This window comes from Oryx dammah, unplaced genomic scaffold (assembly GCF_014754425.2).
Source record: "Oryx dammah isolate SB20612 unplaced genomic scaffold, SCBI_Odam_1.1 HiC_scaffold_11, whole genome shotgun sequence".
Taxonomy (NCBI): Eukaryota; Metazoa; Chordata; class Mammalia; order Artiodactyla; family Bovidae; genus Oryx; species Oryx dammah.
This window is the reverse complement of record NW_024070195.1, coordinates 2,128,941-2,145,824: the sequence shown is the minus strand read 5'-3', so window position 1 is coordinate 2,145,824 and position 16,884 is coordinate 2,128,941. Positions and strand designations below refer to the sequence as shown.

Genomic DNA, 16,884 nt, shown 5'->3' with positions numbered 1-16,884 from the left:
CTCGCTCCAGGCTCTCCGTCATCTCCAGGAAGGCGCCATGGGCCCTCTTTTCTGCCCTCTGGCTGCTGAGTGTTCTGAGGGTCACAATGGCCCAGAGCTCAGCCTGGAACCCTGAGTGCGCGCCTCCAACCTTCCACCCAGAGGAAGTTCGCCTTTCACAAATATCCCGAGTCTGACGGGGATTTTAGGCAGAAACCCGTTTCCTGTCCAGACACGGAGGATACCTAAGGAAGGCAGGGTGCTTTCCTACAGGAGGGGAACCCAGTGTGTGCACATCAGTGGTATGTTCCCATCCGGCCCCCAGTGGAAGCCGAGCACCTTGTGTGAATCTCATTAAGGCTCTGCAGACCTACCTGGCCCCGGGGAGTGTGGCTACAGCAGCGAGGTCTCCAAGCAGGACCAGGGAAAGAGCGTCATCATCCACGGCTGAGGACATGTCCAGATTAACCCAGGTAAGAAGCTCAGCTGCTGCTTATTTTCTTAGACTAACTCTTTCTCTATTAACCTAGACTAACATGAGGAGACAAAAGGAAACAAACAAAAGATACTCAGCTCCAGCTTTACTAGAGAAGCTGTTCTCCATCGTAGTCCAAAAGCAGACGGAGGATCAAGCAGGCAAACAAGGGCCTACTGGCAGCACAGAGCTGCACTCAGTGGCTTGCAATGGCCTCTCGACAGAACGGAAAAGAATCTCAGAAAAGGATGCATATGTGTACGTGTGTATGTGTGATGTCTATAACTGAATCACTTTGATGTACATGTAGGCTCCTCTGCCCATGGGATCCTCCAGGCAAAAATACTGGAGTGGGTTGCCTTGCCCTCCTCCAGGGGATCTTCCCAACCCAGGGATGGAACCCAAATCTCTTACGTCTTCTGCAGGTTCTTTGCCACCAGTGCCATCTGGGAAGCCTTTTAAAACTGATACAACATTGCAAATTCCCTACAGTTCAATAAAAATAAGTAAAGAACTAGCAAAAGCAGACACGCTGAATGATCTCAAACCACCACAGCTGAGAGCACAACCCCCAAGACAGACAGGAGCTGCCAAGAGCTACGCCCAGAAATCGGGCAAAAATGCAAACAGTGAAATCTATTATAGGTGATCCTGGCCAGGCTCCAACTGAGCCAGGCTCACCATAGCTGGTCTATTCCATGAACTGGCTGGACACTGCCGAATGGTCAGAAACAGGGAAAGCCACAGCAAAAACTGGGCTTCCTGCGTGGCTTTGAGAGTAAAGCATCTACCTGCAATGTGGGAGACCCGGGTTCGATCCCTGGGTCAGGAAGATCCCCTGGAGAAGAAAATGGCAGCCCACTCCAGTACTCTTGCCTGGACAATTCCACGGATGGAGGAGACTGGTAGGCTACAGTCCATGGGATCGAAAAGAGTTGGACACGACTCAGCAACTTCACTTCAGCTTCACATGGTGAAAGCTAGGAGTGTTTTTAAGTTTTTGTTTTTCTCCCCCTATTTTTTGGTGGCGCTGCGCAGCACGGGAATCTTTGTTCCCTGAACAGGTACAGAGCCGTGCCTCCTGCATTGAAAGTGCAGCGTTTTAACCACTGGACTGCTAGGGGGAGTGCCTGAGGGCCAGCTTTTTATCAAACGTCAAAAGCCTTGGCCAGGACTATAAGAAAGTCATGATGGTATCATGGCCCCCAGCACAGGAGACACAAAATTCCACTTCTGAATTTTCAACTTGCAAATTTAAAAACTGCAACTTTAAAAAGTAAACAGAAAGATGTACTTCAAATACAAATACATTTTAAATAGGTGTAGAACTAACCAGAGCCCCTGGAATAGAGTGTGAGTCTCATAATTTCACGGGTGATTTTGGAGAGAGAAAGGAATTGGTGGAGGGGGAGGGTAGAATATTCTGGAAGCCAGAAGTTTCTCTCTTCCAAGCAGATGTGACTGGGTTACTCTAAATCCTCTTTCACATAAATAGGGAAGAACAAACCATGTTTTAAGCCATTCAAAGGCCAAGGAAGGGAATCTATTAAAATTGATGTTTTCCAGTTCACATAAATTGACCTATATGTTCTTTTTATATGTTTTAATTGAAGTACAGTTGATTTATAATGTGCCAATTTCTGCTGTACAGTGACTCAGTAATACATATACACACACTCTTTTTCATATTCTTTTCCATTATGGTTTATCACAGGATGTTGAATATAGTTCCCTACGCTATACAGTAGGACTTTGTTTCTCCATCTGTATATGATGGCTCACATCTGCTAACCCCAAACTCCAATCCATTTCCCCCTTACTCCCCTCTCCCTTGACAACCACAAGCCTGTTCTTTATTTGACCCGTATATTTTTTTAACATTTTATTTAGTATTCGAGTATAGCTGATTAACAAATAATATTGTGATAGTTTCAGGTGGACAGCAAAGGGACTCAGCCCTGCCCACACATGTTATCTGTTCTCCCCCGAAGCCCACCTCCCATCCAGGCTGCCGCCTCACATGCAGCAGAGCTCCGCGTGCTGTCCAGCAGGTCCTTGTTGGTTACCCACTGTATTTCTAAGACAGTGTCTATTTTTGGCTGGGCTGGGTTTGGCTCAGCGTGCAGGCCTCTCTCGTTGTGGCACGCAGGCTCAGTAGTGGTGGCACCTGAGCTTAGTGGCCTGTGGCATGTGGGATCTTAGTTCCCCGACCAGGGATCGAGCCCACATCCCCTGCACAGCAAGGAAGATGCTTAACCCCTGGACCCCGAGGGAAGTCCCGTCCATTTTAAATATAGTGGTGTGTGCATGTCGATCTCAGACTCCCTAACTATCCCTTCCTGCCTCCATCCCCCCCCACGCCCCCCTACCCCACAACAATTAGCTGGCTCTCGAAGGCTGCCAGTTGATCTATATTTTCTTACTCTTTGCTCTAAATAACAGCTGTTGGAATCTTTCCAGCAATCTGAAGTTTACTGACCTTGGCTGAAATCAGGAGGCCACGATGATTTCCTTTTATTTTTAAATAAACTCAGAGGAATAAGTGTTTTCTGCCACAGGTATGTCTTCATCAAGGAGCTGGATTTCATCCCTTTGCTCTGATGACGGTGCGGTGGCAAGAACACTGTTTGGGGTGGGCGTGAACAGTCTTCACGGGGCAGGTGGGGTGCCAAGCCCAGCTGTGACTTTCAGTTTAGTAGCTGCGTGACCTTCACTGTGGCCAAACCGCTCTCAGCCTGCGGTGCTGATGTTGAGGACACAAACCCCTCCCCTGTGAGCCTTGTTCTGAACCCCTTACTTAAAATTCTGCTCTTCAGTGACCGGTACACTTACCTTTCAAAACCGAACCTGGGGTCGAGTATTATCTTCTCCCAAGAAAGGATCAGGAAGACCTCCCCTTGGCCTGCCCCTGCTCCTCCGGTCACTGTGATGCCCTGAGTTGCCCTGAAGGGCTGGCAGCCCCGGGGGGGCACGCGTGTTATCAGCGCCATTGCTCCCACAGCAGAGCTGCTGTAGGACTGGGCGCTGGTCTTCTGGGTAGGCTGGTCTCTCATTCTTGACTTCCAGGTAACCAGCAATTCCTCTCTTTGTCGTTGTCCCCGCAGAGGACTGCCGTGTCTCCTGAGGCCCTCCCATTCGCCCTCTTTCATGGCGGGTGTGACAAGCTCAGCTGGCTTCCCGAGGGCAAGGTGTTCAGTAACGTCCAGAGAGAGAGAATCATCTCCAGGTTCCTGAAGGAGAGCGTGCTGAAGAGAGTGTTCCGCTCCAAGCAGCTGAGATGGGAAGGCCCCAGCTACCAGGAGGAGGATCCAAGCCACAGCTTTCCTGCCAGCAGAAAGTAAGTGCTGTGCTAAGTTGCTCACTGTGTCCAGCTGTTCGCGACCCCATGGACTGTATCCCACCAGGCTCTATGGGTTTCTCCAGGCAAGAATACTGGAGTGGGCTGCCGTTTCCTCCTCCAGGGGATCTTCCTGACCCAGGGACTGAATCCATATCTCTTAGGTCTCCTGCACTAGCAGGCAGGTTCTTCACTGTTAATGCCACCCAGAGAGTAAGTTCCGATCCCCAAACCCAAACCAAAATCCAAAGTGAGTGGGGGATATAAAGCTAAGAAAACCCAGCTCTGGAGAACAGGCATCTGGAGGACAGGGAGACATATAAAGCAACTCAAACAGCAGAAATCAAATCTTGCAGAAAAATCAAAATAAAGGTGGAAACATGATTGAGAACTGGATCAAAAGTGTAAGCTGCAACAGAGGCAGGTGTGGAACATACTGATGTCTGTGCCTATCTTACATTTGGAAAGATATTCATGCAAACGTCTATCACACACCTTCTAGGAACAGACTTTAAACAAGATTTCTTACAGCACACCTGGGGCCTCCCAAATAAGGAAAGAAAGTGTTCAAGCTTAATTTTTAAAACAAAAACACAACTTCTAACTAAAAGTAACTCCATGAATATTTCTTAGAGCAGAATTATACAAATACAAGGAAGTTAGGCTATTTAAGGTAAATCTCACAAAAATGGAGTCCTAAATTGGTGATAAATATAATTGGCCCTGACTGAAAGACAAAGCAGAGGCTGGAAAACGGGGAGGCAGGTGGGGGGTGGGGTAGGGGAAACCGAGTTACCTGGACACACTAAGTGCAAGGTGCCCGTAATTGAGTCGGAGTCTTTCCCACTGTTATAGAGTCTCACTGGGGAGCAAAAACCTCTGGTGGTCCAGTGGTTAGGGTGCCAGGCTTCTGCTCCCAGGGGTATGGGTTCGGTCCCTGGTCAGGGACCTAAAATCCCGCATGCCATACAGTGCAGCCAAAGAAATGCATATTAGTAATTAGAAAAGATGGTCCTGACTTTCTGAAAGCAAGTCCATAGTTACACTGCACAAGATCATTCAGCAGAACACGACCTGCCCTGAGCTTGGCAATACCTGGGAGAACCAAGGGAGCAGGAAGGGAATGTATGGAGCCACAGAGGGTGTCGACAGAGGGGGTGGATACAGAGAACTGTCCCCTTCAGGAGAACGAGAAGCTAAGCGCTGTTGTTCCTGACCTTGTCCATAAGCCTGGACAATGAGAAGGAATGTATGTCAGAGCGCTCTCCAAAGCAGTTGTCAAGAATCCGTGTCACCTTCCCACAGCAAGAGAGCCTGAGGTGGGGAGAAGGCCCCTGGCCCACAGGATGACTGGCCCGAGGAGCTCCCCTTCTGCCCGCCAGGACCAGCTCCGTCCTGACTGACGGAAGAGCTTGTCCAGTGCCAAGAGACAGAGGCAACCTGGCCCTGCTTCATGGGTTAATAGGGAGGAGCGGGTTGGAAGTAAGGCTACCAGCAGAACTGAATCCCGCAGAGGCCTGGGGCTGGTCGAGGAGGCTGGCCCAGAAGGCTGGCCCAGGACCTGAGCTGCTCTGGAAAACAGCCACGTGCAACCCGCGCCTTGACTCTCAGGGCTGGACTAGGGGCAGACCAGCCTGCAGCCAGGCTCTGCCCAGGCTCCCTGGCTGCTGCCTCACACCCTCCACATCCACGGCTTGGCCCTTCCGCCCCTCGAGAGGCCTGGTCCCTCGCTCTCCCAGAACACCCTGTGCGGACTGTGCGGTCACTGCTGTGTTGAACATGTGATGCTAAAAACCTTACCAACGTGGGGGAAGGGAGGCAGGGTTTTGATGCTGATGCAAAGCCTTCAAAAAGTCTCCAGAGACAGGAAGAATCATCAAACAGAGAGAATAGGAGCGTTCTTAAGAATATGTTCCGTCAAGGAAAAAAAGAAAGGATCTTAGAGGATGTGCTTATCCCTGGATGCCACAGCTCAGAAGGACCTGAAGGGATTAGGAAGCTGGTCAAGTTCTGAAGCTAAAGGAAAAGCAGAAACAGAAAGCAAGGATGGGGGCTGCATAAGCTACACATGTGACATGCGCACACACACGTGAAACGCACACACGTGTCCACATACACACATCACTTCTGTCTTCCAGCCAGAGAACAGAAAACCCTTTCCCACTTAGATACCTTAGTCAGTGTTAGCTAGGAATATGTGGACGCCCACATGTACCCAAGTCACTAGTTTTCAAGAAATTCTAAGTTGGGAAATGTAACATTTAAGGCCAGGTTATTCATTTATAAAACAAGAATCCCTAGAAGTACCGCCCTGGCTGGGCTGTTGAGTATTACACTGGTTAATCTCCATGAAATGTTCGGCAGGAGGCCTGAACATAGTAACCACACCATACAGAAAAACGTCACTTTGGGGGTAATTTAACCCAAACACGTACGGACTGTGTTATACCAGGCACTCTGCCAGTCAGAGAAAGGCCCGGTCTCATCTTCAAGGTGTTTAAAAGGTAGCGAGTGAGAAATTTAAATGAGTAACTCTGATGCAACAGGTGAGCAACGAACTGAAAGCAAATCCTACTGAAACTCAAATCGGGGTCTCGAAGGAGGGAGCAGGCCGGCTGGGCGGGGCAGAGTCGCGGGCGGGGTCGGACGCAGGGTCGGGGCCGGGCTGAAGGTAAGGATGGAGCCTGGGCCTGCTGCAGGGTCCGGCGGGAGGCCGGGGCGGGGCCGGGGTCAAGGTCGGGGTCAGGGGTCAGGGGGCGCGGTCAAGGTCGGGGCGGGGGTCGGCGTGCAACGGGGCGCCGCGCTCTGTCCTCCCCGCAGGCCCGCCGAGCCGGAGGCCGGGCGCGCGGAGCGGCTGGGGCGCCCGGGCGGCAGCGCGCGCGGAGACGCGGCCGGGGACGAGCCGGGGGCCAGCGGCGCCGAGCGGTAAGAGGCGGCCGGGCCGGCCGGACGCGCCCCTCCCTCCCCTCCCGCCCCGGTTAGGAGGCCGGGCACCCAGCCCCGTCGCCCCCGCCTGGCGGCTCCCCGGGCGCCGAGCGTCCCCGAGCGGCGTCCCTCCCGGAGACGCCCGGCGAGCGCCCTGCTCCCCGCGGTAGCTGCCGTCTGTCTGCGTTTTTGCAGCGGGTCCGAACTCGCGCCTTCATCTGCCGTGACGCTTGCTGCGCCCGCAGGCTCTGCCTCGAGCGGCCGTGGCCCGGGACCAGGGTCGTTTGGGGTGGGAAACAAGGCTTTCGGCGGATCTGAGGCACTAGGCGGGGTGCGGGCGCGGGGGGTCTGCCCTGCCCGTGCGGAAGGTGGATCCCGCTTTCCACCGGGGCCCTGGCTTAAATGCTGAAAAGCAGACAGCACGACCCTGTGTCTTACTCCAGACGACTCGCCAGTTTGTGTTTCACTCTTCCGGTCTGATAGAAGCTCCCTTCTCGCTTCAGACCTTCGTTCCCGTCTTCTGTCGCTTAGGCCTTCCCGTTTTCTATTTTTTGTGGCCCCCCTCCCTCTGGCTGGCTGGCCTGGGTTCCCAGTTAACCCCCTCTTGTGAGCCGGCCTGCCCTCAGGCCAGTCTCTCCTCTTCTAAAGCGTTTTCTTAACCTCTGGACGTTCTCTCTGCCTCACCCGCGGGCCTCACCCTCCGTGTGCTGCCCCACACCTGTGCAGGATTCCCAGGAAGCCGAGGAGCAAGATGGGCAGGAAAGCCGGTGAGAGCTGCGGCGCCGGCCCGGGCGCGGCCGTCCCCTGGGAGGTAGGTGCCGCGGAGCGCGCGAGGGGCGCAGCACCCCCTCCCCACCCACCCGCCGCGCTCAGCGCCTCTGCGAGGTGCCCCGCGGGCCCTGCTGCTCTCTCTGGGAGCACTCCACCTCTAGGTGCGTTTGCAAGACCAGACGGAAAAGTTCTCTTTAAAATCTTTTTAAGTTTTATATTGGAGTTTAGGCGGTCGGCAGTGTTGGGTTCGTGTTGGGTGCACAGCTCAGTCATACATATCTCCACGCTTTTTTCCATTTCTTTTCCCGTTTATCTTATTACAGAGTACTGCATAGACTGCCCTGAACATTTTTATGTCCTTTAACAAAGGACAAGTTAACCAGCTTCTCTGCAAATCTCCAAACATTTCTGATTGCAATGAGATTTCATGAAACATGCCACCTTGATTCCTCGACAGTGCTCACATGTTTAATATCCTTACAAGTTTTCTGTGAAAAATATTGGCAAGGCAGGTGGATACCAAGTAGGAGGGCCCACTTCCCACCTGTAGGGAGTTTACAATGGGGCAGATGTCGTGGGCGACGGCCTTCCTTACCTGGTGACTTTTGCTTCCTCTTACTCTGTGATCTTGGTGGAGCAGTTTTCATTTGCTGCCCTTTATCGTGTTACTGTAGGGTTGTTCTCTCACAGGCTGTTTTGCACCTTGAAGGTGAAGGTGAAGTTGCTCAGTCATGTCCAACTCTTTGTGACCCCATGGACTGCAGCCTACCAGGCTCCTCCATCCATGGGATTTTCCAGGCAAGAGTACTGGAGTGGGGCGCCATTGCCTCTAGGAAAAGATAAACCAAGGCCCACCTTCCAAAGGTCAGCTCTCCTTCCTGCCAGGAGGTAACTTCCTTGTGGATCAGTTAAATTCTCATCCTGTATTTAAGCTGGTTTGTCCCTCTTTCTCCTTAGTGCAGTGATGATGACCTAATACTACCTAACATTTCATTGGTGTGAATGTTGCTTACAGTTTAGTTTACAAAGGGTTTTCTCATTTGAGGTAACAAAGCTGCTGAGTTCATCCCTCAAATGTTACTTTTAAAAAATTTATTTCTTTCCTTGGTTTGGCTGTCCTCGGTCTCTGCCGCTGCCTGCAGGCTTGGTCTAGTTGGGGCGAGTGGCGCTGCTCTCGTCGCAGGGCTGGGGCCTCCTGTCGCAGAGCTGGGCTCCGGGCGCGCAGCTGCAGTGGTTCCAGTTGACAGGCTCCGGGGCACAGGCTCAGCAGTTGAGCTGTGTGGGCTTAGCTGCTCCGTGTGGGATCTTCCAGTATCAGGGACTGAACCCATGTCTCCTGCATTAGCCGGCAGATTCTTCACCACTGAGCCATCAGGGAAGGCCTCAAATATTAGTTTTTTTAAAAGTGAACTGCCCACCTCGTCACCTTCTCTTTTCTAGGATGAATTACTCCAGCCCTCTCCTGCACACACCCATCCTTTCCCCATAGCAGTCGGCGCGGTGTCTGGGACGTGCGTCCTCAGTTGATACTGCACCTTTCCTTATTCATGTCTTGCCTTAAAAAAAAAAAAACAGTTCCTGCGTGTTTCTCAACATCTGGAGTCTGGAAAGAGATGCAGGCTAGTCAGTGTTGAGTATGTGAGGGTCAGAGAATTTTGTTCTATTGATGGAAAGACCTTCATAGACTCTCAGATCTGATACTCAGATACATAAAATCTAGTGAATGAGCCATCGTGCGCCCAGGACACACTGAACTGGACACTTTATCATATTTTTAAAATCAGTTTTGAAACGAAGCCATCAATTCTTATAAAAGCCTTTCCATTTCCTGAGGTCTTATAATAGTTGATAATAGTTGAAGGCGAACGTTTCCCGCTCCTCAGAAATGCTGAGTGTCCATACGGGGTGGAGGTGGGGGTCATAGAACTTGGTGCCTTTTGTCATATTTTACCCAAAAGTCCTATAAAATCATGTACTTGGGCTTGTAAAATTTTCTTACATTAACTTTATCCTGAAACATTGTTATTGTTTTAGAACTTGTCTCGCTGGAATTTGGATGCAGAAGTGCTTATTCCTGAAAATAAAAGCCCCCCACCTGGGAGGGACAGTGCTGCAGGTGGTAAGAGATCCCGGATGTGTCTACTTATATTTATAAATATACGGAAACTTACATCCCTATTTGTAACAGGAACAACCACTCATGTTAAAGGGGGCTTGTTTTGAGTATCACCAGTTTTATGTAACTATTAATTGTCATTTTTTTTCCCGTACACATTCTTTCAGGCAAAATTAACAAGGTAAGGATAAATATTTGGTTTTAAATAATTCACAGCACATTAACATGACATTGTATGTTCCTTAAAGAAAGCTTCTTTCCTCTAAGTTAAACTTTAAATTTAATTTCTATGGAGTTCTTCAAACAAGTCAAGTCAGTGCTTTCGCTTACTGTTTTACCAAGCTGCAAATAGGTCATTAAGTGACTATCTTATTATATCGCATTTTTCAATATGACAATATTATAAATGGAAATTAACATTGTAATGAATATAATATGTTCTAGTCACTGCCGAAAGGGAGGTGGTCTCAGCTCTTAAGATGCCTTAAGGCAGTTGAAATGGTTGTATTTTGAAGTAGTGAAAGAATTAGTCTTTCATCTGCTTTTATTGATCAAAATGTAGAACAGTTAACTGTTAATAAAATAAAGACAATTTTAATGACAGTCAAGTCTTACTAGTTAACAGTGCTTAGTTGATCTTTATAAATGGATTATACTATTCCTACTGAGGTCAGTACAGGCCAATATGTATATGAGGGTGAATGATCAGATTCTAGCACATATTGCTTGGTTAGAACAAGAACGGTACATTCTTAGAACAAGAGTCGGGAGTAGAGATGCTGGGTGTTTAAATGTCTTCTGCCGCTTTATAGAACCACCTGGAAATTCCAGCCGAGCAGCTCCTGCTGGAGCTCACTTTCTCAGAGTTCGTGCCCCAGAGAACACAGGTGGGGTTCTATCCATCACACTCTGAAAGTATTTTATTATTTTTAAAAAGGCATGCTGTTACTAAAACGTCCGTGGTTTTTCTCTTCCTAGAATAGTAAACAAGGGCTATTCCAGCTGTGGAGTTACCCTCTGAGTGAAGCAAGCACCATGGAGCTCAGGTGAGTGAGTGTTTATGACTGTCAACCCCTAACTCAGTGAGATAAAGAGAGCTACAGACGAATCAGCTCCTCAGTTGAAGTAGGAGGCCAGAAAACAACCAGAAGCAAAAAGGACTGTGTGCAAATCCTGGGGAAGCCCTGAGAAAGGGAGTGGCTGAGCTGCGCGGAAGCCGCGAGCGGCCTCCACGCGGAGGGGCTGGGCGAGGAGCCCCAGCGAGAGGAGCGGTGCAGGCGCCCGCGATGTTCTCATCGCGCCCGTGGTCCTCTGAAGCCGCAGGGCAGCCCCGCTTGGGAGGCCTGCTGGCACCGTGTCTTTTTATAGGTGAGGACAGGGGGCAGGAGACCCGCGATGGAAGGCTGAGCCGGGACGTGAGAGCTGGCTCGTGCCCGCAGCCCCCCTTCCTCACTTCAGACCCTCCCCGGGGTCCGAATTCTTCCTTTTGGTTCCTCGGTGTGCGTGAGACCCAGCTGGAAGGCGTCTCCACATCACAGGTCCAAGTGACGGGGACGTCTCCGTGGACTGAGCGCCGCCGTTTGCCACTGTCCGTCAGGTGTCGTCTGCGGCGGCTGCTGAGTTGGGCTGCTCCCCGTCCCCGGTTCTGACCGTCGGGCGTTTCCCCGGCAGCCGCTGTGCCCTCGCCGAGGGTTCTCTGCGCGCTCGGGGCGCGGCCCTGCTCGTGCTGAAGCTGAGGCAGATCGGAGGCGTGCAGGGGGTTGCAGTGATTCGTGTCCCGGCTGATGGTGCTGATGGGAGGTCGGGGGGAGGCTGCTTTTAAGAGCAGGAGCTCGCAGGATGAGCTCAGGTGAGGCAAGAGGACGCGGATGGAGTCAGGAGAGGGCAGTGGCTGGGGCCACGGGCGCGGAACCCTCCGCCCGGCTTAACCCCAGCTCCTCCGCTTCCTTGATGTGTGACCTCAGCCTGCCTGGGCCTGGGATCCCTGATCCGTCCAAGGGAGAAAATGAAACCGCTGATCTCGTGGGCTGTTGGGAGGACTACACAGAGTTGATGGGTGTTCACAGCTGGTGCTGGCGAGGCCTGGTGATGGTGCAGAGTTGGAAGCTTGGGGGCAGGGAAACATTTTGCTAATGAGATGTGTCTCCTCAATGTCAACAAAGAGTAAAAGCCGTGACAGCTTACGTGAGTGTTTAAGTTTGCGGACTGTGTTCGTGTAATTGTCTCGCCGCTCAGACCACCTCCAGGGTGGATAATTTCCACTTTGTAAGCTGGTGGCAAAGGGGTCCAGCCACAGTCTTCCATATGGAGAGTCCATGCTCTCTTTTTTTTTTTTTTTTTGCTACCTGGATTGTCTGTTATCAAGTATAGATTTAAGGTGATTTTCCTGTGATTTTTCAGAGGCAAGTCATTAAACCTAATGCTTAGCTAAATGAATAGATTTTTACCATTTTCTGTATTTTTGTAAACCCCTCAAGACTACTTTGTTGACTTTAGTGTAAGTTGGCTTTAAAAGAAGCAAGAAGACACTGCAACTGTATATGTCAATTGATGCGTCAGAGCTTTCCGTGGCAGCATTTCTAGTCGGTGCTTAAAACCTGTAACTGTAAATTCAGTATCCTATGGCCTGGCTTCTTTGCAGTTTTCATTTGAATATAATATCTAGAAGTATTACCCCTAAAATGAAAATGTACCATCAGATGATAATTGCTATAGACTATATCTGGGATAATTTTTGTTTATAGCTAGACATTGTTTTGCTTCCTATTTTGGTTAGACTAATTTTTAAAAACCACAGTGGCCCAAGTGGAAGCCTTTCTTAAGTAACCCGACTACACTCTTTGAGAGTTTCCTTTTGTCTAATTCAATAAACATTTCAGTGTAATTTCAGTTTGAGGTGGAGAGCCTCCTTCTCAGACATCCTAGTTACATGTAGGGTATATTCATAGGCGAGCAGCTATGATCAGCCACGTGTAGCCTCGTGGCCATGTGGAGTCAGTTAGCCATTTCTAGGTGGAATGGTCTAGTCACCTATGCATGTACAAAGGACTGCCCAGTTATTATTTTAATCTATACTTTTAAAAACATAGATAGTTGTATATAGTTAGAGCGTATTTGAAAATTAACATGTTTCTGTTACAGATAGATAGAATGCCATTGGGGGCTAAACATTAGTCTTTGATAAAGCTTTCTTATTCATTATTTTAATAGCATTTTAATTCTAGGCAACCAACCATTCATTATATGAATCATTTTTTAAGGGATTTCAAAATATCTTCAATGGAAACTGGCTGTAATACGACCAGTAATCCCATGAGGCTCTTTGGTGTGAACCCACTGACAGGTGCTTCACTGGACAAGCGAGTTGGCTCCCACCCTGCACTGCGGGCACCACTGAGTCTCTGCCGTCCATATGCTGATGGAGACTCTTTCAAGGACACGAATGAGCCTCATATTAATTTATGCTCAACTCTAGAAAACAACAGTGGAGAACTTTTAACTGCTCCTAACTGGAATCTGAAGTATGGAAATAGCAGTGTGGAGGAAAATTTAACAGATGAAAGTGATTTATCAGAAAATGAAAAAGCAAACGATGCTTTACTCAGCTATTTTAAAAAGATGGACCTGAACTTAAAGCCAGAAACAATAGAAAATGTTGAAGAACCTTTCACAGAGGAACTGAATGAAGTATTTCCATATCCTGATTTTCTTCCCCCTCCTTTCAGTACTTTGGACTTGCACAAATTAGCCCTCTCAAAATCTGATAGTTGGAAAATGACAGTGGAGACGCCAGCCAGCTCCCTGGAGCCACTGATGGCTCGTTTGCTGGACATGGAGAGACTTCAGCACCTGACCATTCAGAGAGAAAGGCCCAGACTCCAGACCTCCTTCTGTGCCCCGGTCGCCACCGAACGACCCCCTTCCTCCAAAGCTGTCTCCAAAACAAGACAGCCCAAACCTCCTGATGCTGTGGGGCTTCAAATGGCTTGTGTAGAGAAAAGTCATGAGAAAATAAAAAACAGTTCTGGTTCTTACAAGCTTGAATACAGTGCTCCCAAGTGGAACTGGAACAGTGCTGGCAAATACAAGTGGAGTTCCAGACCAGCTCTGAAAACCTCATCCACCCCAAAACAGGTCATTGCGGTTCATGATGACTTTAAGAATCCCAAAATCTCCGTTTTAAACCCATGCCAAGAACTCACAATCAAGCCCGCTCCTGTCCAGACAACTCAGCTGCTGGTTAAAACGGTCTCAGCCAGATGTCTGCCACCAAAGTCTCCTACACCAATTTCACCCACACCTCTGTCTTTTCCTGATGGTCACAGGGGAGAGATTCAGGCACCAAGGACCAAAAAGCTTTACCGAAAAGATGTGGTGCTGAGCAGACCATTCTGTATTCAGAAGCTGAACTGCTGTTTATCACCTTCATTAATAGCTAAGGGTAAGTGCTCACCCACTGACCAAAAATAACATACCTCTCTTCTTTCCTGCATCTCAACATGAGCAAATCTATTCCAAGAAGCCCGGCTAAAATATGGTTCCTCATTCCGAGATACAGGTATTACACACACAGTCACAAATATGGTTCCTCATCCTGAGATACAGGTATTACACGCACACACGCACACACACACACTTGCTCACTCCTGTGCGTGTGTACACACACACACACACACACACGTGCACACGCACACAGAATCCCTGAATGTGCTGTGGAGTGGAGCTTGTCAGAGTCCCAGCTGAGATGGCTACACGTAAACCATGGGCTTCCCTGATGACATATTTGAGTCTCTTACATGTTATGTTTCTAAGGAATGTTTCTCTTAGAAAACCATTCTACTCAAGGTGGTTCTTTTGTTGTGATTATTTTCCAGTGTAATTGCATCATCAATAAATAGTATAACAGACTTACCACGGGTACGATTATTTTTTTATTCTAGTTTAGTCATAGAATCAGTAATTTTTTGTTATAGCTGCTTTAGTGTTGTTTCCCGTGTTCTTTCAGATTTTATTACCAATTACTGCAGGTATGGAATGCAGCCTCCCTGTTATACAGTAGGTGCCTGTTGGTCATCTGTCTTACATGTAGTAGTGTTATCTATTAATTCCAAACTCCAAATAATCCCTCCCTCTTTTGCCACTGGTAACCCTGTTTGTTTTCTGTGTCTGTAGGTCTGTCTGTTCTGTGAAGAAGTCCGCGCACATCATTTTTTTTAGATTCCCCTATATAAAGGACGTGATACGTCCTTCTCGGTGATTTTCCCCCTCACTGGTACCCTTTTCTCTTACCCTTCTCATCTCCACACATCTCCTTTGTCACTTTGACCTAATCTTTGGGCATTTGTTTTGCCTTTAAAAGCTAAAGTTGCTATTTTATTAAATTAACATACAAGATCCTCTGGGTCCTTCCTTGAAGCCTCAGAAACTTACCCTTCCCCAGGCCCTTGGTCACAAGCATAGGCGTGACAGCAAGGTCAGTTCTGACGCCCAGCTACAGATAAGAGGCTTGAAACCACCCTCTTCCCTCAAATTGGATAGCTTTAGGATGTTGAAGGGAAATGGAGAAAGGTCACTGATCACAGGATAGCCCAAATGTCTCCCCAAGACTACTGCTTAAGTCTTAACCCTGGGTAGTTAGTTGAAACTCAAACAGCTGAAACTGAACTCATCAACTGGCAAACAAGGCAAAAAACGATGTACTTAGCCAGGTGGTGTGAGTGGTAAGAACCTGCCTGCCGACGCAGGAGACTTAAGAAACATGGGTTTGATCCCTGGGTGGGGAAGATCCCTTGGAGAAGGAAATGGCAACCCACTCGTCAATATTCTTGCCTGGAGAATCCCAAGGACAGAGGAGCCTGGTGGGCTACAGTCCATAGGGTTGCAGTCAGACACGATTGAAGCAATTTTGCACACGTGCGTAACTGACATCCTTTTCTGCACTTGAGAATCAGGCAAACAAGACGGTCCTGGTTTCTCTTGGAGCCCTGAGGAAACAGGGTCTTTGGGAGGGGCCCAGGGCTCCACTCTGAACACAGTATCCCAGGTGAGTTTGATGCAGTTGGCTCTTGGAACAGTTGGAAAACACTATACAAAGTGGGAGGCCTGGTGCAGCCCGCCTGGACCGGAGTCTGGGTATTTCAAGGGATAGTGCGCTTTGGTTTTCGTGGATGGTTGGTGAATTCAAATTAACACTTCCAACATCACCTAGGAAAGGAAAACTAGAAAAGCCTTCCTACCCCCAACCCCCTCCCACAAAGGCAGTCACTATTAAGTTTTTGCGTATCATCTCCCCACTAAGGTGGCATGTTGGAGTGGAGATTAAAGGGCGATTCAAATCAATGTTGAAGAGGCAGCTGTCACTTGTTTCCTCCATCATATCATTAGGAAAAGAACACGATTCAAATAGTACTTAAGAGGCAGGGGCCAGGGTATGCTTAGTTTTTAGGTTAATTTCAAAGAAAGTTCTGCACCCTTATAACAGCAATTTAAAAAATGAACTTAATTGTTCAGGATCCCTTATAATAAGACTTTTACTTGAATCCCACACAATTAGGCTCATTAGCCAAACAGTGTTAACAGCCTTTCCAACGATCTTCACAGAAATGGGCCTGTGCTTCAACTCAATTCCGACTGTTTCCCCACCGGCGCGACCTTTCCTGCAGTTCTGCGTCCCGAACTACACAGCAGCCCGCTCTCCACGTCACTTCTACCTTCCCGTTTGCATCCCGGGCAGGCCCTCACCTTCAGCGCTGAGATCTCATCTTCACTCATAAACCCTTCGGGGGGAACGTGTGTTCCATTCAGTGCTGTGTCCTGGGTGTTGCCTGGCGCGCTGCACACACCCTTTAGGGTCTCTAGCTAAGACGTGGAGTTGGGCCTCCACACAGGCCCGTGACGTTCCCACAGCAGCTGCGAGCACCGGCCCCGCTGCCAGCTGTCTGCACGGGGACCCAGGCTCCGCTAAGAGTTCTGACTTGTCAGGCAGGTTCCTTGACCTCTGTTCTTCCCTTACCTCATCTGTAAAGTGAGTAGGAAACCTTTTCTCTCATATAATCAAGAGCCTGGCAAATTCAGGAAATGTAGCAAGGAGAGGAGGAGGGACACGGAGGGCAGAGAGGGTGCCCTGTGCTAAGTTCATGACAGACCACCCGCATTCCCGCTTCTCAGAGGCACAGGCACCGGGGACGTGGTGTGCAGTAAGAATGTGAAGCCTGTCTTTCGGGAACACGAGGAGCGGGAGACCGGAACGTCTGCTGGGGTTCTATGACAAGCACGTCTACG

General features: G+C 49.2%; 1 protein-coding gene across 1 annotated transcript; it reads left to right on the top strand.

Moving 5' to 3' along the window:
- The first annotated feature begins 434 nt into the window (after positions 1-434).
- Positions 435-14,267, top strand: FAM217A (family with sequence similarity 217 member A). The gene is made up of 9 exons (XM_040249876.1): positions 435-452; positions 3,559-3,791; positions 6,612-6,716; positions 7,443-7,527; positions 9,522-9,606; positions 9,771-9,784; positions 10,416-10,490; positions 10,582-10,649; positions 12,864-14,267. Exons 1-9 carry the CDS (start codon positions 435-437, stop codon positions 14,071-14,073), a joined length of 1,893 nt encoding a protein of 630 aa, XP_040105810.1. The 3' UTR covers positions 14,074-14,267.
- Positions 14,268-16,884: the final 2,617 nt, after the last annotated feature.